The 26,134-nt window shown below is 39.3% G+C and overlaps 1 protein-coding gene and 1 non-coding gene across 2 annotated transcripts in view; both read right to left on the bottom strand.

Moving 5' to 3' along the window:
- Positions 1–8,235: 8,235 nt before the first annotated feature.
- Positions 8,236–26,134, bottom strand: part of LOC136152772 (exocyst complex component 1-like) — a 48,968-nt gene continuing 31,069 nt past the window's right edge. The window contains 8 exon segments of the mRNA XM_065914143.1: positions 8,236–10,326; positions 12,787–12,937; positions 12,939–12,979; positions 15,394–15,477; positions 15,479–15,594; positions 17,822–18,005; positions 21,573–21,801; positions 22,319–22,395. Of these exon segments, the coding sequence (XP_065770215.1) occupies positions 10,174–10,326; positions 12,787–12,937; positions 12,939–12,979; positions 15,394–15,477; positions 15,479–15,594; positions 17,822–18,005; positions 21,573–21,801; positions 22,319–22,395 (1,035 nt within the window). The 3' untranslated portion in view covers positions 8,236–10,173.
- Positions 17,563–17,635, bottom strand: TRNAG-CCC (transfer RNA glycine (anticodon CCC)). The gene has a single exon. It is a non-coding gene; the product is annotated as a tRNA-Gly (tRNA).

Below are 26,134 nucleotides of genomic sequence, written 5' to 3'. Positions count from 1 at the left end.
GCGCCTGGTAGCCTGTGAGCCTTGGGGTCCCAGCTCACGAGCCCGCGCCTGGGAGTCTGGGGCCCCAGCTCCTGAGCCCGCGCCTGGGAGCCTGGGAGCCTGGGAGCCTGGGTCCCTCAGCTCCCGAGCAAACGCCCGGGAGCCTGGAGATGGTTTACAGCAGGTCTCGTGTCTGCGCCTGGGAGCCTGGGGGTCTGGGGTCCCAGCTCCCGAGCCCGCGCCTAGTAGCCAGTGATCCTGGTGGCCCCAGCTCCCGAACCCGCGCCTGGTTGCCTTTTAACCTGGGGGAGGCAGCTCCCGAGCCTGCCCCTTGGAGCCTGGGAGAAGCAGCTCACGAGGCCGTGCCTGGAGCCTGGGGTCCGCAGCACCCGAGCCCACGCCTGGGAGCCTGGGGCGTCAGCTCCCGAGAAAACGCCCGGGAGCCCGGAGACTGGTTTACAGCAGCTCTCGTGTCTTCGCCAGGGAGCCTGAGAGCCTGGGGCCCTGAACTCCCGAGCAAACGCCCGGGAGCCCGGAGACTGGTTTACAGCAGCTCTCGTGTCTTCGACTGGGAGCCTGGTAGCCTGGGAGTCTGGGGTCCGCAGCACCCGAGCCTGCGCCTGGAAGCTTGGGAGACTGGGAACTTGGGAGCCTGGGGCCCTCAGCTCCCGAGAAAACGCCCGGGAGCCCGGAGACTGGTTTACAGCAGCTCTCGTGTCTTTGCCTGGAAGCATGGGAGTCTGGGGCCCCAGCTCCCTAGCCCGCGCCTGGGAGCCTGTGAGCCTGGGGGCCCCAGCTCCCGAACCCGCGCCTGGTTGCCTTTGAACCTGGGGGTGGAAGCTCCCGAGCCTGCACCTCGGAGCCTGGGAGATGCAGCTCACGTGCCCGCGCCTTCGAGCCTGAGGTCCCCAGCACCCGAGCCCGCGCCTGGGAGCCTGGGAGCCTGGGAGCCTGGGGCCCGCAGCTCCCGAGCAAACGCCCGGGAGCCCGGAGACTGGTTTACAGCAGCTCTCGTGTCTTCGCCTGGGAGCCTGGGAGTCTGGGGCCCCAGCTCCCGAGCCCGCGCCCGGGAGCCTGGGAACCGCCACTCCCGAGCCTGCGCCCGGGAGCCCGGGGGTCGCAGCTCACGAGCCCGCGCCTGGGATCCTGGGGGCCGCAGCTCCCGAGCTCGCGCCGGGGAGCACGGAATGAGAAGTTTGGATGATAAGGCAATTCATCAAGGCTTTTGTGTTTTTACGTGACTATCTGATCTCATAGCAGTAACGCCCAGAATTTTCACGGCTTACTTTACTTTCGATATGTTATAAAGCATAGTCAATACATACTCTGCTATCTAATGTGCTCAAGTGAAATGAACTGCGCTGATTGGTCATTTGGATTTGTCAATGTTTTAAAAATTAGTAACATAATTCTAAATTAAAAAAGACATAACGTTGGCAGTCTGATTAAAATGAAGGATGAGACAAACCAACCTAGTGAATAGATTACTGGTGTTATGAGTAAGAAACAGGACCCAGTTCATATCTAGTTTTCAGGTTCAGTGAATGAGGTTCTTTCCCAGGTCATTTAGCAGAATTTGTTGAAGATGTCTAAGATATTAACCTTATTAACATTTCTCAGAAGGCTGGTTGAGGCTTGAAGCCTTCTTCTCTGCTTTGCCTCACAGGATTTGGAAAGGCTGATGAAACAACATTAGCAAGTTTCTAAGGACTTTGTGGGTAATGGCTTCGCACACAAAGGCCTGGAGAGACTTCCTCTGTCCTGGGAAGACGCAGGTGCGCCTGCCCGGTGGGTGACTGGGTCAGGGTGAGGAACGGACCCCAGTGAGGTGTTGTCATCTTTCGGCCCAAGGATGTTGCTCCATTTCATCCACTCACCCTGGAGAGCAGAGTCTGATTGCTCAACCGTTGCTCAGAAATGCGTCGTTGATCCATTTCTTCTTAAAATTGAATGCTTATTAGCACCGTGCTAAACATTTTACAAACACCATCTGATTTAATCCTTACAATGAACCTATGAGAGAAGCACTACTCTTTCCCTTTTACAAATTAGGATCCTGAGGCCCAGAACTAACTTACCTGCACAAGATCAGACAGCCCGAGAGAGGCAGGGTGTGAGGCCTGTGCTAACTTCAGAGTCTGAACTCTCAGCTCAGGTTACACTGTTAACTGATCTTCACGGGTGCTGCCCAATGGGTGGGTGGCAGCAACTCAATGATGCATGTCTCAATTCCTTGACTTTATCAGACTACAGATACATCTAACTCCTCTGAGCTATTACAACACTGTCTGTATCATTCATTTGGCAAATACCATTTATTGTCTTATACAGTTTATTTGATTCTGTGTATAAACATATTTTAGTTTGCATTAATTGGGGATCTTCGGTTGCAAGCTACAGAAACTAACTTCAACTAACTTAAGGGCTCCCTACTACTCCCCGACTGCAATATGGGAAGAATATCGGGTGATTCACAAAATCAGAAGAAAAAAGAACCACTTCATCTTGGGAAGATCACAAACAAGGGCAACTTTGGAGATCTTTATAGAAGACATTTATGGGTGTTCTCTTTTGGTGTGAAACGGGGAGGATTTAACTCTAAGTACCTTCATTCAAGCAGTGTCGCCTGCCCAAGATTCACACTCCCGGCAGAGATGGAGAGCCTGATTGGCCCAGTTAGACCAATCATCTGCCTAGTCTTTGCAGAGCATGGGGACTGTGATGGATAATCTTTCAGGATCCAAATGATCCTACTGTGATATGGGAAGAGACACAATCCATGTCTAGATTATTGTGATTAATTTTATATCCCCTGATGCAATACTATAATTTTTCAGGCAGAAAAGACAATCTATGGTACAAAGACAAGGCTAAGAGGCAGGAAATTATTAAGACAAAGGACCCAGAGAATAAGCAGAGAAATCACAATTCTTAGAATGATGATGCCCTAGGAAGAGGCACATAATTTCAGCCTCCATCAGTAAAAGTTAAAGTATTCATCTATTATACTCTTAGCTGTTCCTCTGCTCTCTTCTACTTTCAGAACTGTTCCCTGTGATAAATTTTATGGTTTGAGCAATCTTACAGGAGATTATTCCTCCTGAATAAACAAATATGGAAATGAATTTTTATGAACACAAGTTAGATGTAGTTCATTTCATTTATAGCTGTAGCTAAATAAACTTGGCTTTAAAAAAGCTAAGTAAAATTATAATGAGTGAATTTTAATACAAACCACTTCAAGATATTTTTTTTTTTTCAAATTTAAATTTTGGTTGGGCCTACAAACTGCCTTAGGAAAGCAGGTGGTGTTTTGGATTAAATTTTGTATTATTCCACTACGTAGAAATCCTTTTAGAAAGTTCTATTTTCCCTAAGTGCTACAGTATTGACTGGTCAACCTGACCTCAAAGTAGTTGCAGAGGATCAATGTTGGCTTAGCTACAGCTTGGCAAAGACTGGGAGGTAAGATAAGAGCTGTTGGTCCAGAAAAACAACCCATGATAAAGCGTTCTTTTAAACTATAGCAAATGCATATATTCTAACAAAACAATACAAAATTTCTTCCAAACAACTCTCAGATCTCTCTACACGTATTTTAAAATCATCTGCAAAACCATAAGGATCATGGTTGTGTGATGAAAATTCAATAGAAACCTCTAAAGATTAATAGTAACATATGGATAATCATTAAAGAAATTACATTCAATACCCTAAATTTTCAAACAATTGCACCTACTCTGTTTATATACATACTTTTTTGACATGCTTGCATGTTTTAATACACATATATCATTGCATGCTTTACCTTTTTCTTTGATGGCTCTGGTAATCCTACTTCATGATCACAGCAGCCATGGCTCTCATCTCCTATCACAACATACCAAGAAGGAAGAAGATATAGAGGCTAAAGACCCTGTATGTCTTATGAACTTTCTTTTTTTTTCAGGATGGACAATCTCTCTCGAGATCTCTTAGCAGACTTCCTCCTAGATCTCACTGACTAGAGCTGGGTTTACACAAATATGTACTCCTCAATCAAACCTAGGCAAAGGAGAGCTGGACTGTCATGGCCTGCTGAGAACAGGCCAAGCATGCTGCCCATTATGGTTTGGGAGGCTTGTAAGAACCTGGGCCTCATCTTCAGAGATTCATATTTATTTGGCTAGAGTAGGGTGCAGATATCAGGAGTTTTAAACATTTCCACAACTCTAATATGCAGCAGGTCGGGATCCAAGAGTCTATGCCAGCTTTGGTGTTTCACTTTTGTCTGGCCTGTTCCTACTCTGTAAAAAGCAGAGCTCTGTTAGCAGGAGGAGCAGGCAGACCCCACAGCTCACAGTGTCTACCAGAGGAGCTGACAGTAGATCAGGTACACGGCCTCCCTAAGAGAGCATATCTGAAATCTACAGAAGACATTGTTCATTTAGGCCCTTCATGAATTTAATTCGTCAGTCTTTATAGAATGTATACCACTGTGGAGACCCTGTATATGTATAAGGTAAAAACTGGGAGTAGAGTATACTTTATCTTGTAAGTCCAATTTCCTTGTAACAACCTTCACTCAGCACCTAGAATGAGATCCACATTCTAGTTACATTAGGTGCTAGGTTCAAGCAGAGAACAGAGATTCTGCCCTAATGCAACTTACTTTCAAGAATACAGTTGTGCTCTAAACATTGAAGAGAATTGTAAAGAAATTCATGCAATGGTTTCCTCCTTCCATGAGTTAACAATTCAAGGCTGCCTGTTCACTTTCTACTGTTTAAACTCAATATTTAAGTACGTACATGTTCTAGACAGATACTGTTACACAAAATAATCCTAGTCATAAAGACTGCAGGCTTAGATATAGGGGAGATATACTAAAGAAGTAGTATATTATAGTTAAGTGCCATGAAGGAAAAGAATAGGCTCTTATGAGAGAGTTACAGGGCAACATAATTGAAATGAAAGGAGATCCAGAAAGGCTAACTGTTTAAAGTGAGATAGAGACAAATTTAAATTCAGATTAAAGCACATTCCTTCCATTTCTTAATTTCTGTTTTACTACCTTCTCTTCTAGCTGACTACCTGGAACTTCTTGAAAGACTCACCATCTTGCCAGTGAAATTGATCGAGATGTTATCTCAGAGAAGCTGCTTTCTCAAGATTTTTTGGGCAAGACATGTGCTCATAGACTCATGTTTGTCTTGCTTGCTATATTCTCCATTGTTTCTTATCACCTGATTTCCCTTTTTTTCATATATTCCTCTCCCCCCTTTCATCCGCCCCACTGTCTTTTTTCTTCCTCTTTTCAAAATATGAATTGCTCCTAAATGCACTTAGTACTCGGAGAAGGCAATGGCACCCCACTCCAGTACTCTTGCCTGGAAAATCCCATGGACAGAGGAGCCTGGTAGGCTGCAGTCCATGGGGTCGCTGAGCCGGACACGACTGAGCAACTTCACTTTCACTTTTCACTTTCACGCACTGGAGAAGGAAATGGCAACCCACTCCAGTATTCTTGCCTGGAAAATCCCTTGGACAGAGAAGCCTGGTAGGCTACAGCCCATGGGGTTGCAAAGAGATGGACACAACTCAGGACCTATGCATACCAGCATACCATATCATGGTGCTGCCAAATATTAAAAGCTGAGAACTCTTAAAGCCACAAGCACACATGTGAGCTGTCTTCCAAAAGACAAAACAACAACAACAAGAAACCCCAAATTATGTTAATTTGTTCAGAGGTATGAATGATGTAGCATACACCATTGTAATTGACTAAGCCAAAGCCTTTGACTGTGTGGATAACAATAAACTGTGGAAAATTCTGAAAGAGATGGGAATACCAGACCACCTGACCTGCCTCTTGAAAAATCTGTATGCAGATCAGGAAGCGACAGTTAGAACTGCACATGGAACAACAGACTGGTTCCAAATAGGGAAAGGACTACGTCAAGGCTGTATTTTGTCACTGTGCTTATTAACTTATATGCAGAGTACATCATGAGAATTGCTGGGGTGGATGAAGCACAAGCTGGAATCAAGATTGCTGGGAGAAATATCAATAACCTCAGATATGCAGATGACACCACCCTTATGGCAGAAAGCAGGGAGGAACTAAAAGGCCTCTTGATATAGAAACGAATGAAAATGAAAACACAACAACCCAAAACTTATGGGACACTGTAAAAGCAGTGCTATGGGGAAGGTTCATAGCATTACAAGCTTACCTCAAGAAACAAGAAAAAAGTCAAATAACTAACCTAACTCTACACCTAAACCAACTAGAGAAGGAAGAAATGAAGAACCCCAGGGTTAGTAGAAGGAAAGAAATCTTAAAACTTAGGGCAGAAATAAATGCAAAAGAAACAAAAGAGACCATAGAAAAAATCAACAAAGCTAAAAGCTGGTTTTTTGAAAAGGTAAACAAAATTGACAAACCGTTAGCCAGACTCATCAAGAAACAAAGGGAGAAGAATCAAATCAACAAAATTAGAAATGAAAATGGAGAGATAAAAAAAAAAAGAAAGAAAATGGAGAGATCACAACAGACAACACTGAAATACAAAGGATCATAAGAGACTAGTACCAGCAGCTCTATGCCAATAAAATGGACAACTTGGAAGAAATGGACAAATTCTTAGAAAAGTATAACTTTCCAAAACTGAACCAGGAAGAAAGAGAAGATCTTAACAGACCAATCACAAGCACGGAAATCGAAACTGTAATCAGAAATCTTCCAGCAAAGAAAAGCCCAGGACCAGATGGCTTCACAGCTGAATTCTACCAAAAATTTAGAGAAGAGCTAACACCCATCTTACTCAAACTCTTCCAGAAAATTGCAGAAGAAGGTAAACTTCCAAACTCATTCTATGAGGCCACCATTACCCTAATTCCAAAACCAGACAAAGATGCCACAAAAAAAGAAAACTACAGGCCAATATCACTGATGAACATAGATGCAAAAATCCTTAACAAAATTCTAGCAAACAGAATCCAACAACATATTAAAAAAATCATACACCATGACCAAGTGGGTTTTATCCCAGGAATGCAAGGATTCTTTAATATCCACAAATCAATCAATGTAATACACCACATTAACAAATTGAAAGATAAAAACCATATGATTATCTCAATAGATGCAGAGAAAGCCTTTGACAAAATTCAACACTCATTTATGATTAAAACTCTCCAGAAAGCAGGAATAGAAGGAACATACCTCAACATAATAAAAGCTATATATGACAAACCCATAGCAAGCATCACCCTCAATGGTGAAAAATTGAAAGCATTTCCCCTAAAATCAGGAACAAGACAAGGGTGCCCACTCTCACCACTACTATTCAACATAGTGTTGGAAGTTTTGGTCACAGCAATCAGAGCAGAAAAGGAAGTAAAAGGAATCCAGATTGGAAAAGAAGAAGTGAAACTCTCACTGTTTGCAGATGACATGATCCTCTACACAGAAAACCCTGAAGACTCTTCCAGAAAAGTACTAGAGCTAATCAATGAATATAGTAAAGTTGCAGGATATACAATTAACAACAGAAATCTCTTGCATTCCTATATACTAACAACGAAAAAATACAAAGAGAAATTAAGGAAACAATACCATTCACCATTGCAACAAAAAGAATAAAATACTTAGGAGTATATCTACCTAAAGAAACCAAAGAGATGGACAGGGAGGCCTGGTGTGCTGCAGTCCATGGGGTCGCAGAGTCAGACATGACTGAGCGACTGAATTGAACTGATACCACTGTAAAACTTTGCAATTTCAGCTGTGGGTTATAGGCCTGTAGCACTGATATTACCTGGGATCTTGCTAGAAATGCAGAGTCTTAGATCATACAAAACCTGCATTTCAACAAGATTCCTGGTTGTTTCATACGTACATTAAAACTGGGGACTTGCAGATGCAGAGGATCCTAGAACAGAGAGTTATGAGAATTAATAATCTTACTTCCTAGACACCATTGTATATTTAACCTTCCTGGCATAGCCATTTTTGCTTTCTCAGCACTTTTTCATTTCTTTATATTCTCTAAGTTATCATATGTTGCTCTTCTCATTCCATCTGTAGCACAAAATATTACATATCTCTAAGATCTAGAAAATTGTAGCTGATCAGTCATCCACTGCCTTTTCTGTCTTCATTCAAAATATCTTATTTAATTTTGAAAGGCTGTATTAAACTTAGTTTCTAATTCCTTAGAATAAACAGATACTAACACAAATATAAACTGAGACATATTAATTAACCAATGTTTATCTTTAATAGGAATCATGTACATCTTACTTTCTCAAAATTTCTATCCAGTTATTTAGATAATTTTGTTATGTGACGTGCTTACTTTTCTAGATTCTTTTCTAAGAAGTATTTTGCTATCTGCCTTTTCTTTAAATAAGAGCCATAGCACCTCAGGTAAAATTAACCTTGGTCTGTTAACACAAACATTAGACAGTGTTTGGTCTTTAGATGTTTAAATATATTTATATCTGTAACATTCTGGAGAGGGAGGTCACTGTTGTGTGGAATATCAGCTCTGAAAATACTTGGCTTGAACCTCGAGCAATCCAACCAACCTTGGATCTTCTTTGTCTCCAGATCATCTACAAATGTTAAGGTTTTTTCCTATGTCAATAAAGAATATACACACACATATGAGTTTGATTTTGTTTTTAAATTAAACGTGGAGCTAATATAAAATAAGATTTATAAGGTATGTGTAAGGTATCAAGTATCATAGTACAATGAAATCCATGTAGCCACTGCCCAGTTTAAGTAACATAACATACCTTTAAAATCCTGCCCCTGCTAGATACCATAATCTTCCCTTCCTGCTCCCTAATCACTCTAGAATTTTATGATCATTTCCTTGCTTTTTCTCAGTTATACAACACTTGTAACTCTAAATACTGTTTATTTTGAACTTTTATATTAATAGAATCATATGATATATATTCTGTGACTTTTTTTTTTTAAACCTGACATTATTTTCCTGGTATTCATCTGCAGTAATTTTTGTAGATAAAATTCACTTATTCTCACTACTCTATTGGCAAATACTGAATACACCTTAATTTATCCATCTACTACTAATGGAAAGTTGGATTATTTGCAATTTTTTGCTATTACAACTGTACTGAGGGACTTTCCCAGCAGCCTAGTGGCTAAGAATCCGCCTTCCAATGCAGGGAATGCGGGTTGATCCCTAGCCCAGGAACTGGGATCCCATAGGCCATGGGACCTGAGCCTGAGCGCCACAACTAGAGAGAAGCCCACAGGCTGCAGTGAGGATCCTGACGTAACCAAAAGTAAAATAAATGTCAGAAAAGTGAAGCCGCTGCACTGACAGGGTCTTTGTGTTTATGCATTAAGGACACGAGTCTCTTTATGGCAGTGATTCAGTCCTCACTGAGTACCACTGACTGACTATGTTTTACGATAAATGACATGTAATAATTCTTCTGTATTGATTCTATAAGGACTTGCTTTCATACAAATGACAGCACATGATAAATTTAAGAATAATATTACCACATTTCAACTTTTTGGAAAATGTATTTCAGACTGTTACACAGAATCACATGATCCTCAAAATTCAAGTTTACAACTGATCTTCACAAGACCCTTATCCATATACACAATAGTTATTCAGAAGGAAAAATTCGATACAGTATTTTAGTAGTTACGTGATTTGTAACCAATACTGAATTACTGAAAGCCGAAGAACTCTCAATGAATTCCATATAGGATAACCATTCTCAAATACAAGAAGCGAGACAATAAAGGAAAATTTTCTGTTCAGTCGTAGAAAAATGATAAAGGCATTTATGATGAGATAAATGCTTTAAGTTAGTACACAACCTACTGGGTGAATAAAACTGCCACACTGGTTGGTAGTTTTCCTCTTGAATATATGTGGTATGGCATCATCCATTTTGGAGAAGAAAACGGCAACCCACTCCAGTATTCTTGCGTGGAAAATTCCATGGACAGAGGAACCTGGTGGGCTACAGTCCATGGGGTTGCAAAGAGTCAGACACAATTGAGCATGCACACATTACCCAATTATCTGACATTAAGTAATACGTAAAATTTCAAGTCGGAGTTCTCAAAACGGTTGCTTGGTATTTTTGAATAGTGTCTGGTGTACTCAGAGTGTTTCTTTTCATTTATCTTTTCTTCTTTTATAAGGTTTAGTGGGACTGTGCAATGCTGGAGCAATAGTCCAGAATGTCCTGAATAGTGAATTCCATTGTAACACCAGATCCAGGATAACAGCGAGCTATCAAACCTTCAAAATGCTTGTACTGGCGAATGAATTCATCCTGCATGGAGTGCCACACCACCTACAAAATGAAAATGAGAGTCGCTAAACTGCAAGAGGAAACAATACATAACAAGAATGTAGAAATACTGTCAAGACATATTCTAAGCATTTAGGATAGCATAATTCACTTTCACACATTGGAGAAGGCAATGGCAACCCACTCCAGTGTTCTTGCCTTGAGATCCCAGGGACGGGGGAGCCTGGTGGGCCACCGTCTATGGGGTCGCACAGGGTCGGACAGGACTGAAGTGACTTAGCAGCAGGATAGCATAATAGTTAATCACTGTGGATGGTGACTGCAGCCATGAAATTAAAAGATGCTTGCTCCTTGGAAGAAAAGCTATGACAAACCTAGACAACATATTAAACAGCAAAAACTTCACTTTGCTGACAAAGGTCTGTAGAGTCAAAACTATGGTTTTTCCAGTAGTCATGTAGAGATGTGAGACTTGGACCATAAAGAGGGCTGAGTGCCAAAAAACTGATGCTTTCGAACTGTGCTGGGGAAGATTCTTGAGTCCCTTGGACTGCAAGGAGATCCAACCAGTCAGTCCTAAAGGAAATCAACCCTGAATATTCATTGGAAGGATTGATGCTGAAGTTAAAGCTCCAATATTTTGGACACCTGATGTGAAGAGCCGACTCACTGGAAAAGACCCTGATGCTGGGAAAGATTGAAGGTGGGAAGAGGAGAAGGTGGCAGAGGATGAGATGGTTAGGTAACATCATCGACTCAATGGACATGAATGTGAGCAAACTCTGGGCAGTCCATGGGGTCGCAAAGAGTCGGACACGACTGAGCGACGGAGCTGAACTGGGAGAGAGTGAAGGACAGGGAAGCCTGGCGTGCTGCAGTCCACAGGGTCACAGAGTCACGTCTGAACGACTGAACAACAACAATTAAGAATGTACATCCTGAAGGAAGATTCGTAACTCCTCGAGTGACCTTGAGTATGTTACACCACTCTTCTGTGCCTCAAGGCCCTCCTTATCTGTAAACTGGGTCGTGATAATAATACCTTCCCCACAGGTTCAAATGAGATTAAATGAGTGAATGTATGTAAAGTGCTCAGAACAGTGTTTGACAACACAGTAATGTTTATTACATTTCAGCTGTTATTGTATCTGTTCCAATAGCCAACACAGATGTGGCTATGCACTACTATGTATGAAATAAGACTAAGGATTAAATGAAACTTCACAGCAGATGAAAGTTTAATTTATCTAAAATTAAGGATGCAAAACACTTCTTGATGACATGGAGAACACCAAGATGAGTCAGACTAATCATGAGCAGTCAAAGGGATCTATAGTCTAGAAGTGGAAACTAAATTGCTGACAGATATAAGCAGAAATCAATACGACACTGTAAATCAACTGTACTTCAGTCAAGAAAAAGTAAACAAATGAACAGTCCCATCAGAAAATAAACCTTAGACAACTATCAAGGCAGAACCTGACACACACACACTGACACGGCAGCGCTGTCAATAGGCTACACTTACTCGACTTGTTTCACATCAGCACAGTGCAAAGGGCTTTATGCACGTATTATTCTATTTAAGTCTCATGACAACCTGGTGAGGGTGGGTACTATGAACGAACACCACTTCTATCTGCCAGTTCAAAGAGTGCCTTCTTCGAGGATTTTTCCTTGTAAATCCTAAATGTCACAAACCTTAAATTGCTAACAGTCAGCTTAAGACTATTTTACTAAACAGCTTTACTTACACTTTTTGCTTCTCATCTTTTAGCTCACAGTATTTCTTCCACTGGGAATGCCACTTCTATTTTATCTGTTAAGTTAGTATCTGACTTCCAGAGACTAACATAAATGCTTTCCTTCATGAAGCCTTCCATGATGCTAAAATCAAGAGTGATTCTTACTCATCTCTAACTGAGGTTTAAACCTGACTCTATCATACATTAGCTATGGGATCGTGGTCACATTACTCTACCTCTCCAAGCTCTGATTTTCACATGTATAAAATGGCAATGGCAATAATATTAGTGCCCACCTAGAGAGTACAGGTATTATTTCTGCTTTTCAAATAAGGAAACTGAGGCTCAGAGAGGTGAACTAACTTGCTCCAAACCAGGCAGTTTTACCTGGAGGCAGATTATGAACCCATATCCAGGCTCCCATGCTCACAATCACTCCACATTCCATTCCCTTACTACCTTCCAAACTAAAACAAAACACAGAAAGTCATGAAAAACCCGTCCCCAAACAAAAGCAAAACAACTTAATGTCTCAAAATGATACCACAGAAATATAAAATACACAGAGATAGCCATATAAACTTGTATAAATATTCCTTTTTTCCTCACAATTTACTAATCTTGTCTGCATTTTATATGGCGCTTTCCTCCTGCACTAAAATTAGAAAATGTATAGCATTTCTAGAGGAATATTTAGGGGAAAATAGATATATAAAAGGATGTGCAATCTAGGTAGGTTAAGAGAACTAAAGCATACCTGAAGTAAGTTCTCCTCTTCACATAAATGTTTATCAACCTTCTTGTAGAGGTTATCGAGACCTTTTTTCACTTCTTTTCCAGGAGACTCTTTAATAACTTTTCGGAGTTCTTGCTTGTTAAACGCAAGTTGATAGCTCACTTCCTCCTCTTATACCCTGTGCCACCCGAGCTTCCATACCTTCAAACAAATGCTTCAAGGAAATGAAAAGAAACAACGGCTAAGAACGGCTCTCACTACCACTTAAATTAAAAAAAAAAAAAAAAATCTGATTATAAACTAGTATATATCCACTGTGTAAAAATCAGACGGTGTGTGAAAATATAAAGGATAAAATAATAATCAGCTATTATCACACTACTCAGAGATAAGTACTGTCAAAAGACTAGAATTCCCTCTAGTCTTTTGATGTGTGAGTATGAAAATGAGATTAATTTTGTATGCTATATTTTCCATTTAATATTTGATATGTTTTTCCCAAAGTATAAATTTTAATGGCTGCATCATGTTCCGTCCAATGACTATACTATGTTTATTCATTCCTTCAGTATTAAGTATTTAATATTTTTTACTTTTTCTCTTGAAGTTGGCAAAATCTACTCATCAAAAACAAAATCTATTATAAATACAGCTATAAATAACTTTCATACATAGGTATTTACCCACATTTTTGATGACTGTCCAGCATAAATTTCTAGGACTATAATTCTTCAGTTGAGGAGTGTAATTGTTAAGCATTCTGAAGACTCTTCATATACACAAATTGCTTCCCAGAAAAGTTCAGTTACTTTATATTTCTGTCAGCAGTATATGACACTATTTTATCTTATCATACTATCATAAGCATTATCATAATTAAAGAAAAATCTTTGTCATTTTGAAAAGTGAAAAAGGGGGACTTTCCTGGCAGTCCAGTGGTTAAGACTCTGCCCTTCCAATGCAGACGGCATGGATTGGATCCCCGGTGGACGGACGGGGATGGGGAACTAAGATCCCACATGCCAAGTGGTGTAGCCAAAAAAAAAAGGTAAGAAAGGTTTATTTGTCATTTTATTTCAATATTCTTCAGCTAGCAATGAAGTTTATCTGCTTTTCATATGCTCAGTAAGTACATTCAGAACCCATACCCATTTATATATTGGGATCCTAGTGCTTTCCTGACTGATTTTAAAAAGATCTTTTATATTTAGCATACTGACTCTTGTACTGTTATAAATATTCTTCTCAGGCTGCCTTTTAAGTGTAAGTGGTTTTTTAACATGTATATTGGCAAGTCTTTACTTGAGCACAACATGATTTAATACTGACAAGTCAAATCCCCTCTCTACTATTCTCTAAAATTTTCTTAGCAATTATTTATTTATTCTTCATTAAATTACTACATTTTTAATAATAATTTTCTAGACAAATCTGTTCCAGATATTTAAATTTTTTTTCTACACAGATTTTAATTAATGTATTTATTTTTCTACACAGATTTTTAATTGGTTATTATAACATATAGGAAACAAACTGTTTTTTGATATATATATATACCTTGACTAGGTTAAAAAACCTACTTTACTTTACAAGATGAAATAACTCCCACATGTCACACACAGGTGATTGTAAGCCAGAGGGCCTCCCAGGTGGCGCAGTCACAGACTCCGCCTGCCAGCAGGAGACACAAGAGGCCCGGATCTGACCCCTGGGTGGTAGGATTCCCTGGAGAAGGAAATGGCAGTCCATTCCAGTATGATTCTCTTTCCATATGTCTTTATGTTTCGGTCTTACTGCATTGGCTAGAGCTTCTCTAACAATGTTACATAATAAAGGATTTATCAATGTGTCTGCTCTAAATTTGATTTCAAAGGAAGTTCCTTTATGTTGCAGTTACGCATCATGCAGGCTTTAGGTCTGAGACAGACCCTTTACCCTAAAGGAATATCTGCCTGTTCTTCAGTTTACAAGGCACTGGTTCTGCATTTGAATTGCTGACAACAGACAGACAATTTTTATTTGACTCTAACTTCAAAACAAAGATGACGAATCACACTGTGGACCTAATTTGTTAGAAGGGTCCATTTAAGCTTCTACTATGTTGCAAAGTTCTCTAAAACTACCATTTCTCATGTTTAAAGATCAGATTTGCTCTGGGGAATGACAAGTCAAGAAAGGAAGGATAAAGAAAAGGCAATGAATAAAACAATTTTTTATTTTCTTTTTATCTTGATAGAATTTTCAAAATCTTCATCTGAGCTAGGGATAAAGGTTAGCCATTTACGAGGTAAGAAATGGAAGACTGGTATAATGGAAAAGGCTAAATCTATGGTTAATCCCCCTGCTTTGCTACCTGTCAATTACTATAACTTTTTATTTACTTCCAATTTCTTCATTTGTAAAACAAGGATAATGCTATCTTACCCCACATCATCGTTTACAAGAATTAAAAGAAATAATGTATATAAAACATCTAGCAGTGTCTGAGCAGCTTCAATATCTCAGTCCATCCTTCCTTATCCTCCTGCACCCACCAATGAATGAGCAAATTTAAATGTCTGTTGTGTTACTCACATCTAAACACAGGTTCAAAACCAAGAAAAAAATACTGAATGAAAATATGCTGACATTTAGCTTTTCAAGAGGTTGTCCTAAAGTGTATATGACATAAGACTGAAGGTGATCTGTGTTTTTTTGTTTGGCTTCTTTTTTTTTCAGCTTCTAGACATGAGATTTTCAAACGAGAAAGTGTTGCAAAAATATGGTGGAAGTTTTCCATCATGAGGACATCCCTGGGGGTCTTCTGGCTTTCGTTCGCTACTTTCTCCACTAAAACAAAAATGGAAAAAATGTAACGATGACCTGGTATGAATATGACCACATTTAGCTATGGAAAAATTACATGATTTTTTTCATTTATAACTTTAAGAAGGAAGCACATTTCTGGACTTAATCAAATAAAACATACTGTATTGAAGGATCGACCTAAACCTAAATAAAAAATCATTCTAAAACAGTTATATATATATATATATATATATATATATATATGGCTAAATTTGGATTCCTATTTCACATCTTTTAGCCAACCAAATTCTAAATTGTTCAAGTGCTTAAAATGTCAAAGGCAAATAAATGAATGCAATTGTAAGTACTAAGAAAAATAAACCTAATTAAAGAAATAATTCTGTGGTAGTACGAACTTTCTAAGAATGGCCCAAAACTGAGAAGTCATAAAGAGAAAGATGAATAAACTTAACATATAATTTGGAAGCTCTTACACAGTAAAACATACCATAAGCAAAACTGAATTATATCCTTCTAGGTTAACAAAGGATAACAAGACTGATAATACCGAGAAATACTGGGTCTTGAGGCAGATGTGACAGAAACTTTCACCAAACACTCAAAGGACCAAACTGGTATAATCTTTCTATGTGGTTATTTGGCAGAAACTCAACAGACACAAAACTTCTGACCCAGGAATTATTTCTAATAACTGATCCTAGGGAAATCATTGGACAATATACAGAAATATACAGAAAACTGGAAACAAACCAAATGCCTGTTAACAGAAGATCTGCTAAGTAAACAATGACAGATGGAACTCTATGTAATCATCAGAAGTGACTACGGTTATCTGTATCAGGAGACAAGGACAGACACTAGAATCACAGAGTCTAGCAGGTTCCAAACAGGGTGTAAGGTGTGAGAAACATTTCAAATTACAGAACACACAATATGTGCATGTCTGTCAGGGAGAGAGATATACTGAAAAGTTCACACAGGTAAAAATTAAACGTTAACCTTTGTATGATGAGATTACAAATTACCTTTAGTTTCTTCTTGATTTTTAAAGTCAGTGTGCTGATTTTGGGGGGTATGTAATGAGCATATACTACTTTACAATCAGACAAAGCAAAGCTACTTTGAATTTTAAAAGAAATATCAACCATATAAACATTCAATCATGTAATTTATCATCTTTCCCCTAAACCTGTTTCCACCAAAAATGTATTATCTCTAACTGTTGAGATAATTCTACTTTGGTCATTTTTTTTAGTTTTAAAAATTCCTGAATTGATGCAGTCAGATCATTTATTTCAAATTAAACACATCCACACTGTTTCTGTAACTTAACTGTGTGATCTGACATAGCTAGATGATGAATTACACTATTTTAGCATTAATTTGGGCTTCCCTGGTAGCTCAGCTGGTAAAGAATCGGCCTGCAATGCAGGAGACCCAGATTCAGTAACTGGCTCGGGAAGATCCCCTGGAGAAGGGATAGGCTACCCACTGCAGTATTCTTGACCTTCCCCGGTGGCTCAGATGGTAAAGAAACCACCTGCAATGTGGGAGGCCTGGGTTTGATCCCGGGGTTGGGAAGATCCCCTGGCTGATTGCACGGCAACCCGTGCCAGTATTCTTGCCTGGAGAATCCCATGGACAGAGGAGCCTGGTGGGCTACAGTCCATGGTGTTGCAAAGAGTCGGACATGACTGACTGACTAAGCACACACACATACAGACATCACTGTTGATCAGCTCAAGAAGACTCCTGCTAAAATGCGAATGTAATCCACAAGGTCATTTTTGTGTTTAAAAAATGAATTTCAACTTTGCATACTGATAGCCCATATGAACCCTAAAATATAAGTAGTTCCTGGTAAATACAAAAGGGTTTTACACACTGTTTTTCAAATTTAAGAAATCTTTATTATTATTATTATTTTTAATATATATATATTTTTTTATTTACTTGTGCCAGGACTTCATCGCTGCATGTGGGATCTGGTTCCCTGACCAGGGATTGAACCCAGGTTCTCCACATTGGGAGTGTGGAGTCTTAGCCACTGGACCACCAGAGAAGTCCCAAATTTAAGAAATCTTTAATTTCAGAAAACTTAAAAAAGACTAGAGACTATGGAAAATAATGAACACATCTGTCTCCCAACTTCTAACTTAATCAGAAATAATGAAAACAACTGACCAAAAACACCAGAAATAAGGAAAACCACCACCAAAAACTTCTTCATAATGTAACAAAAGTTTACCATTAACAAATACTCCTCTGATAAGTTTAGTATATGCTTTATCTAGATCTCCACGACACTCAGCATTTTTAAAGATTGATTCTGCGAGTCCAGCAAATTCTTCAAATTCAGCAACAAACGGGAGAATTCCTACTTTACTCTTCTTTGAGATCTTTACTTCTTCCATTTGCCTTATTTGGTTACTCTAAAGTTAGGCAGAAAGCAAGGGAGAAAAATAGCTAAGCAACTTAGAAACAACGTACAATTAAAAGTAAATATATATACCACAAAGGCATGATGTAATTTAATACCTAGAACATTTCGGACATTTACTAATCAAAGATTAACACAATATGGATAACTATGAAAAACTATTTCTAGAGATTAAAAAGTACATAGATATCATTGAAGGAACTAAAATCAAGGGAAAAAATCCAAATTATTCAAAACAAAATGCACTCAAAGCTTGTGAACCTCAGGTCTTTGTTTCAAGTAAAAACAACCAATGAACACTTCTATCATTTATAAAAGGTAAGTATATAATGATTGCCCACTTTGGGGCAGAGCAGATACCAGAGCACACACAGGATCTCTCAAGATTATTTCTGGTTGGTGTCTATATAGTCAAGTTGAGAACCACAACCATTTCCAAATCTCATCAGCCTAAAATTTGTTTGGATAGAGAAGTTCTATGTTTTGGGGGTATGAGCACAGAGGAGAACAGGTACTTCTACTGTGGATTTGCATTATATAGTTTTCCATGTACCTATTAGTCATTCACTCTAAATCAGTATAGCAAAGTACTTGTGTAAGATGGATACAAAGTAACAAATAGACAAATAGACAGAATATAGACACTTTGGTTCAAAATAATCAATTATGATTCTGTGTACTTCCAGGGGATCTAGTTCTATTCCCAGTAAGAAGTACATTGCCAAAGTGTTGAATCATTTTCAACTCCTACCTAAAATTTCATTGTGCTGAGATTCTGGGGGTATAACCTGAAAACCATATGACATGTAGAGATTAGAAAAGTAACCGTTCTTTTGTTCAATATGGTATTGGAAGTCCTAGACATAGCAATCAGACAGGAAAAATAAATAAAAGGAATCCAAATTGGACAAATCATTCTAAAACCTGTATGGAAACACAAAAGATCGTAATGCCAAAGCAAGCTCAAGAAAGAAGAACAAAATCAGAGGTATTATGCTCCCTGATTTCAAACTATACTACAAAGTTACAGTCATCAAACAATATGGTACTGGTACAAAAACAGACATGTACATTAACAGAACAGAGCGCCCAGGAATAAACCCATCCTTATACGGTTAATTAATCTATGACAAAGAAGGCAAGAATATACAATGAGGCAGAGACACCCAGATCATACCATTTTCAAAGGTTAAAGGGTACAAAACCACATCACTGTAGTGTGAGGAATCCTGAAAAGCAAAGTAAATGCAGGTAAGAAGTGTACTGGAGTGCAGTGTCCAGCTTGGTAGTGCTTGATATGTTTCTAATTTTATCCCTAGTTCTTGGCAGGCTAATCTTTTTAGCCCCGTTCCTTGAAGAACACTTTGGGCTTGGCCACCAGATGAAAGTACTAAACTCAGATACCATCTATTCCACTTTCTGCAGTTGTCTGACATTCATTCTTTGGCTCAATACACAGAGAACCATTCACTACTCTTTCAAGGTATGCTTTAGGTCCAGATCTTGTCCCAAGTACCAAAAACATGTAACACTTACTGAGCACACACAACTGACGACACTGTGAAAAGACTTGATTTAAATTAAGAAACAGATTGATGATAACCAACAGAAGGAACCATCCTCTTCCCTTTAGTGACAAGGTCCATCTTTTAGAAATACATGCAATTTAGGGAAAAAACACGACTTTATACCTTTGTCTAGGTTAATTTAACTAAATTTCTTCACTTCCCAGTTTTGAGAGGAACACGAACATTCTTCAGCAAACTATTACTAATTACCACTATTGTTCCCTGGTGACTCAGATGGTAAAGCATCTGCCTACAATGTGGGAAACCTGGGTTCGATCCCTGGGTCGGGATGATCCCCTGGAGAAGGAAATGGCAACCCACTCCAGTACTCTGGCCTGGAAAATCCCATGGACGGAGGAGCATGGTAGGCTACAGTCCATGGGGTCGCAGAGAGTCGGTCACGACTAAGCGACTTTACTTTCACTTTCATTACTGTCATCATCATCATCATCATCATCACCATTACAAGCAATTAGTTACAAGCTCTTATTCTGTACCAGGCAATGTGCTAAGCACTTCATTTGAACCCATGTCTACATCTCCCTGACACTATTATATCTTACACTTCTAACAATTACATTCAACTGGATTGAGAGGTATTATATTAAAGTTTTATATACTAGCTTTATTCACTGATAAGAGCAAGAAAATCTTCATATTCTAAAAATGTACAGTGTTCTCATGGTTAATGTTCTAGCTATTCTTATTCTATGTCACATAGGACTCATTATCTTAGACTTTAGTAATTCTTTATTTTCTTTTTGGCAATCAGCTTACAATCAGACCTTACAGGTTTATCATCACTTCTGAAGAAAGCTGGGCAGGGAAGAGGATAAGTGGCCAAATTTCATAATATTTCAAATGCCAGTGCAATCATTTGGTGGGGAAGGAGGGTTAACAAGTCTGTTGAGGTGACATTTACGTTTCTACGGATGGCTTTTAAACTTTCAGAAATCAGTAAGCATTATTTTTAAAAAGTATAAAAGATGAAGTGGATTTTAATCACCCTTAATATTTTTATTATTCTCTCATTATTCTATGGGCTTCCCTGGTGGCTCAGCCGGTAAAGAATCTGCCTGCAAAGCGAGAGACCTGGGTTCGATCCCTGGGTTGGGAAGATCCCCTGGAGGGAATGGCTACCCACTCCAGTATTCTTGTCTGGATAATTCCATGGACAGAGGAGTCTGGCAAACTACAGACCATGGGGTCACAAAGACTCAAACATGACTGAGTGACTTTCACTCACTCATTATTCTATGGCTATTCAAGCACTGGATTTAACTTAGAGGTTACATAGTAGAATAATTCAGATGATAAATACCTATTTTTACATATTAATACTAAATATATTCATAAAATGAAACTCTTTTTAGAACCTGGCCCAATCCTCTTCATATCTATAAGCTTACCAAAACCTAACAGAAAAAATAAAGTTAATGATTTTTTTCCCTATTAGGAGAAAAATGATAACTACCAAAAGTTGTCATAAGAACAATTTATTCTTAAAGCAATATGATTAAAGCTATTGAACTGAAAAAAATACTTTAATCAATTAAAATAACCCAAATATTAATTACCCTATTGTGATATATTAAAAGAAGAAAAACAATAAATTCAAGTTTCAGTTGCTTCATTAAATCTATGGTCACTAATTGGTCACCTGGGATTTCAGTTACTTAGTGGATCTCGGGTGTAATCGCTGCTGCCTCTGTGTCAGTCACTCCAGGAACTGGCCATGGTTCACAGTGTAGACGGGACACAACTTGGCACTAGCCTGCTCCTGGACACTGCAGCCAATACCCTGCTGCAAGGCGTGGGGACAGGAACAGTAGGTCCCCTGGTGGGAAGCCAGAAGTCTTTGAAACACACACACACACACACACACACACACACACACACACACACAGAGACACACACACACACACACACACACAGATACTCTGCAATGGTTAAGAGTTCTAAGTTACTGAAAAAAAAAATACCCAACTTACAATACATTTGTCAAAGTTCCTTTTGACAGTCACCAAAACATTTCCCAGTGTAGTGCTCAGAAAAGAAGCGGGGTCCACGTTCTGTGCAGTCCACACATGGCGACTCATTTTGACTAGCATGTCAAGGGAGTTAAAGCTATCGATTTTGTCTCCTAATGCAATCAAGTTGTTCAGTTCTGGCTCAATGCAGCGAAATATTTTAATCATCATCTGGCGGATCATATCTTTCCTGTTCAGAAATACAAAACAGAATAGTTAGTACAAGCTTCAGGTGCATTTACCTTTAACTTTAATCCACTCGGTATACACAAATGACTAAAATTTGATATATCAACTAACACTGTCCAAATAGTTAATTATTCTAGAGTGGTTTCCAACATAAACATATTTTTTTGAGGTTGCATTTTTATCACTCAAAATAACGTCCTTTGTAGAACTGGGTCCTGAAATGTGCTTTGTGATTTCTGAGAAATACACTACAATTCAAATGCAACTTCCTACCAGCAAACATCAAAATTGACTGCATTTGTGTGATTACAAGAGCAAAGAAAAACCAAAGAGCCATAAAGGGGACCAAGTTTACTTCATTGAGAAGCTCTGTAACACACTGGGCACACAGATCGGTGCTCTGAGTGTTGTCAGCTATGGACAGTAATCTGGACTCCTCACTGGGCAGCATTCCTTCCTGCTCAATTGAAAGTTTACTTTTTTTTCACAATAAACAACAGATAGTAACAAACACATACTCAGATGAAACAGGCAGCGGTGGGCCAGCATTATGTTGCTGTGACAAAGTTCCTCCATCTGTGTCCTCTGCTTCAGTCTGCAAAAATTATTCAGATACTTCACATAATAAAAGGCTAACAAATTGAAGAGTTTAGTTTATATAGCAATAGCCTGCTCAGTCTCCAAATTCTTAGGAGAGAATGTATGATGAGAAATAATGATTTTTAAAGGTAGTATTATCAATGAAATTATATAATTTAACATGTTGCTTCAGAATGTTCAGGAGAAGCTTTGTTTTCAGATTTTATCTGAGAATGAGAAGCTGTGTTTGCTTCTGAGCACATTTAGGGGGGGTGGGGCGGGAGAGAAAGGTAGAGGAGACTCAGAGGGAGTGCAGGAACGAGGGGACAATTTAATAAAAAGCTGAAAATATCTAGGGACATGTTCAAGGGAGAATTTTGAAAATTAAAATCATTCTAATAAAACTAATCATCCTAATAAAACTTGAGCATAAAAAATGCTGTCAGAAGTTCTTACAGAAACTAACAAATTTACTAGCAATTACCATCTACAAGAACAAACCCCCTAACCATCTGAAAGACTTAATTTTGAGCACTGTTTTTATATGCTAGTTCTTTTAAAGATCATCTTAATTTTAAAAAAATCACTCGATTTGCATTGTGTTTTTAAGTTCTTTAAAATACTCTAGCAAATGGCTCATTTTATTTTCTTACATTTATGCCACCAGAGAGCCATGTTCAATAGGCATTATTATACCCATTACATAGATGAGGAAAAGTAGGGATTAAATAATTAGTTTATGGTCTTGAAAGGTTGTTGCTGAACGATAAGACGCGGGATTCTTGGCCTCCGGAGGAGACGAATTCAATTCGGGGCCAGAGACGAGGCTGGATCGCTCAGAGCTTTTGTGTAATAAAGTTTTATTAAAGTATAAAGGAGATAGAGAAAGCTTCTGACATAGGCATCAGAAGGGGGCAAAAGAGTACCCCCCTCCTAGTCTTTAGCTGTATGGTATATAGTCACTCACAGTCCGTTAATGAAAAGAAAGGAATGTCATAAAATCTAGAATGGCACCAGATAATTCATCCCAGGCCATAAAACTATTGACTTGCACCTTGTACCAACAAATAGTTTCGTTTACATAGATTAGGGGAACAATACCTGAACAAGTAAGTTAGGCCCTTTGGCGGAACCAACTTGAAGATGGAGTCTGGGGTTCATTAACATAGCTTAAGACAACATTTCCATACGAAAAAGAAATGTATTGGTTAACTCAAGGTTTGGGAGTAGTTAGCTTTAGGTGAGACCAGGTGTCATGGCCACACAGAATGTTAGGAGAAACCTCCTTTTAATTTTGTATAGAGAAGGAAAAACAGATCGCTGGTTTGTTCTTTTCTGCCGGTTAAGAGAGATAAAAATGTCTGGCACTTACAGTCTCATACCTCCATTTGGAGACCCCTGGCCTTCCTGCCTGTTACTCTCTCATTCCCCCCTTTTCTTTTAGGAGAATTATGTTGCCTAGGGAAAAGGGGCGTCGTTTTCATTCCATAACTGCTTCTGAGCTGACAAGGGGCGTTGTCCCTAAATTGGTGAGGCAACATATTCTCCTAAATCCTCATAGTGAGGATGTCTGATCCAGGGGCCCCAAATAGTAATCGGAAGAAGCTGCAGTGATAGCAGGAGTTTGAGCAACCATTTGTAACTTAAAAGCTTTCATGCGACTAGAAACAAATCCAGTTACACAGTTACAGATGCAGGGAGCAAAGAGCAAAAACAAAACAATCAGAATTATTGTAATTAAGATAGTTTTCCACCATGGGGAACTAGTTAATGTCTCCCAAAGTGAGGCGATTGAGGCTTCAGGAGTATCCATGGCCCCAATCATCTTGTTCATGTGTTTAGTAAAATGAGTAACATTAGTGCTCATATCAGGTATATATGTACAGCATTGAGTATGAATGATGGCACAAGTTCCTCCTTGTGCAGCAAAATAGTGATTAAACTGAGACAGTGTATAATCAAAATTAAAAGTCACATTATGTCCATAGTTAAGGTACAGAGTATTACACCAGTTCATTCTAGGGTTGTTAGATGTCATCAGATGAAGAAGAGGCATCACATGTGATTGTTGTCGAAGGTATTCGCAGACTTGGAGAAAGTCTTTTCCTTGAAGTGGAGATGTCCACCATGGGAAGCCTTCCACTGATGAAGAGGGGAGTGCTCCGCAGACCCAACAGTTAGACCGATTGTGGAATGCAGCATAGGAGTGAGCCCAGGACAGGAAGGCACTGTCTTGAGGATCAAAGGGCAGACTCAGGATTTCTGGAGTCAGCAGAAGTAGGCTCACATAGATTATCAGGCCCATCTGAAACATACAAAGTCAGAGCATAGAAAGTAAAAACAAAAAATGACATCACTTAGTTCTGGTCAGGGTGCCACCTCTTGACTCGAGTGTGATGTACCCAAGAATCAATTCCTGGCACTTTGACAGCTGTGGGAGAAGAAAGAATAACCTGGTAAGGGCCTTCCCAGAGGGGCTCGAGGGATGAGCCCCCAGATCCCAATGTTTTTGTGAGGACCTCGGTTCCTGGCTCAAATAGAGGCTTGCTGGATTCAGAGGCTGGGTCAGGAGTCGTCTCCCGGAGTTCTGTTAATGCCTGTTGAAAAGCTGAGAGCTGAGTTACATAATTAGTTAGCTCTAAGGCTTCAGGATCTATAACAATGTCTGTGCGTAAGAAAGGCCTTCCATAAATACATTCAAAGGGGGACAGTCCCTCCTTTTTGGGGGCAGTTCCAGCCCTCATTAAAGCTATGGGTTTCTTGAGTTAATTTGCGCAGATGTCTTTTGATAATGTCATTAGCTTTTTCAACCTTTCCTGAGGATTGGGGTCTCCAGGAACAGTGTGAGTGATACTCTATTCCTAGAGCTTTAGACACCCCCTGAGTTACAGCAGCTTTAAAGGCGGAGCCATTGTCACTCTGAAGGCTCCGTGGCAGCCCAAACCTGGGGATGATTTCATGGATTAAAATCTTTATAACTTCCTTAGCTTGTTCACTACGACAGGGGAACGCCTCAATCCATCCAGTAAAAGTATCCACCCAAACTTGTAAGCAAGAATATCCATTAGGTTTTGGCATATGAGTAAAATCAATTTCCCAGTCCTCTCCAGGATACTTTCCCTTTCGTTGTAATCCAGATTTTGCTAGCCTTTCCGTCTTTGGGTTATTTTTCTGACAAACCTCACACCGTTTGATAATGTTTTTTAAAGTTTTCATTATATTTTTACCTTCAAACAAACGAGAAGTCATCTGGCAAGTACTTTCTACACCCAAATGAAAACTCTGATGTAAACCCTTAAGAATTTTCCACTGAGCATTTTCAGGAATTATTAATCGTCCATCCTCGGACTGTAACCATCCTTTATCAGTAATCTTTGCTCCTCTTTTCTCATATCTTTTTAATTCTTCCTCAGTATATTGTGGTTTTTCTTGTTCTACAGGACCTGTCCATATCAAAGGCGTCTGTAGGGAGGGGGTTTCATAAAGTGCCGCTTTTTTGGCTTGAGAGTCTGCTAACAGGTTACCGGTGGCTACTTTACTCCCATCCCTGCTGTGCCCTTTGCAATGCATAACCGCTACTTCTTTAGGACAATAGATAGCAGTTAAAAGTCTCTGGATCTCTCTGAAATGCTTAATAGGTTCCCCTGTTGCTGTTTGAAACTGTCTTTCTTTCCATACTGCAGCATGAGCATGCAAAGTCAAATAAGCATACTTAGAATCAGTGTAGACATTTACTCGCTGCCCTTTGCTTAACT

This window comes from Muntiacus reevesi, chromosome 22, assembly GCF_963930625.1.
Source record: "Muntiacus reevesi chromosome 22, mMunRee1.1, whole genome shotgun sequence".
Lineage (NCBI taxonomy): Eukaryota > Metazoa > Chordata > Mammalia > Artiodactyla > Cervidae > Muntiacus > Muntiacus reevesi.
This window is presented reverse-complemented; position numbering and strand designations above follow the sequence as displayed.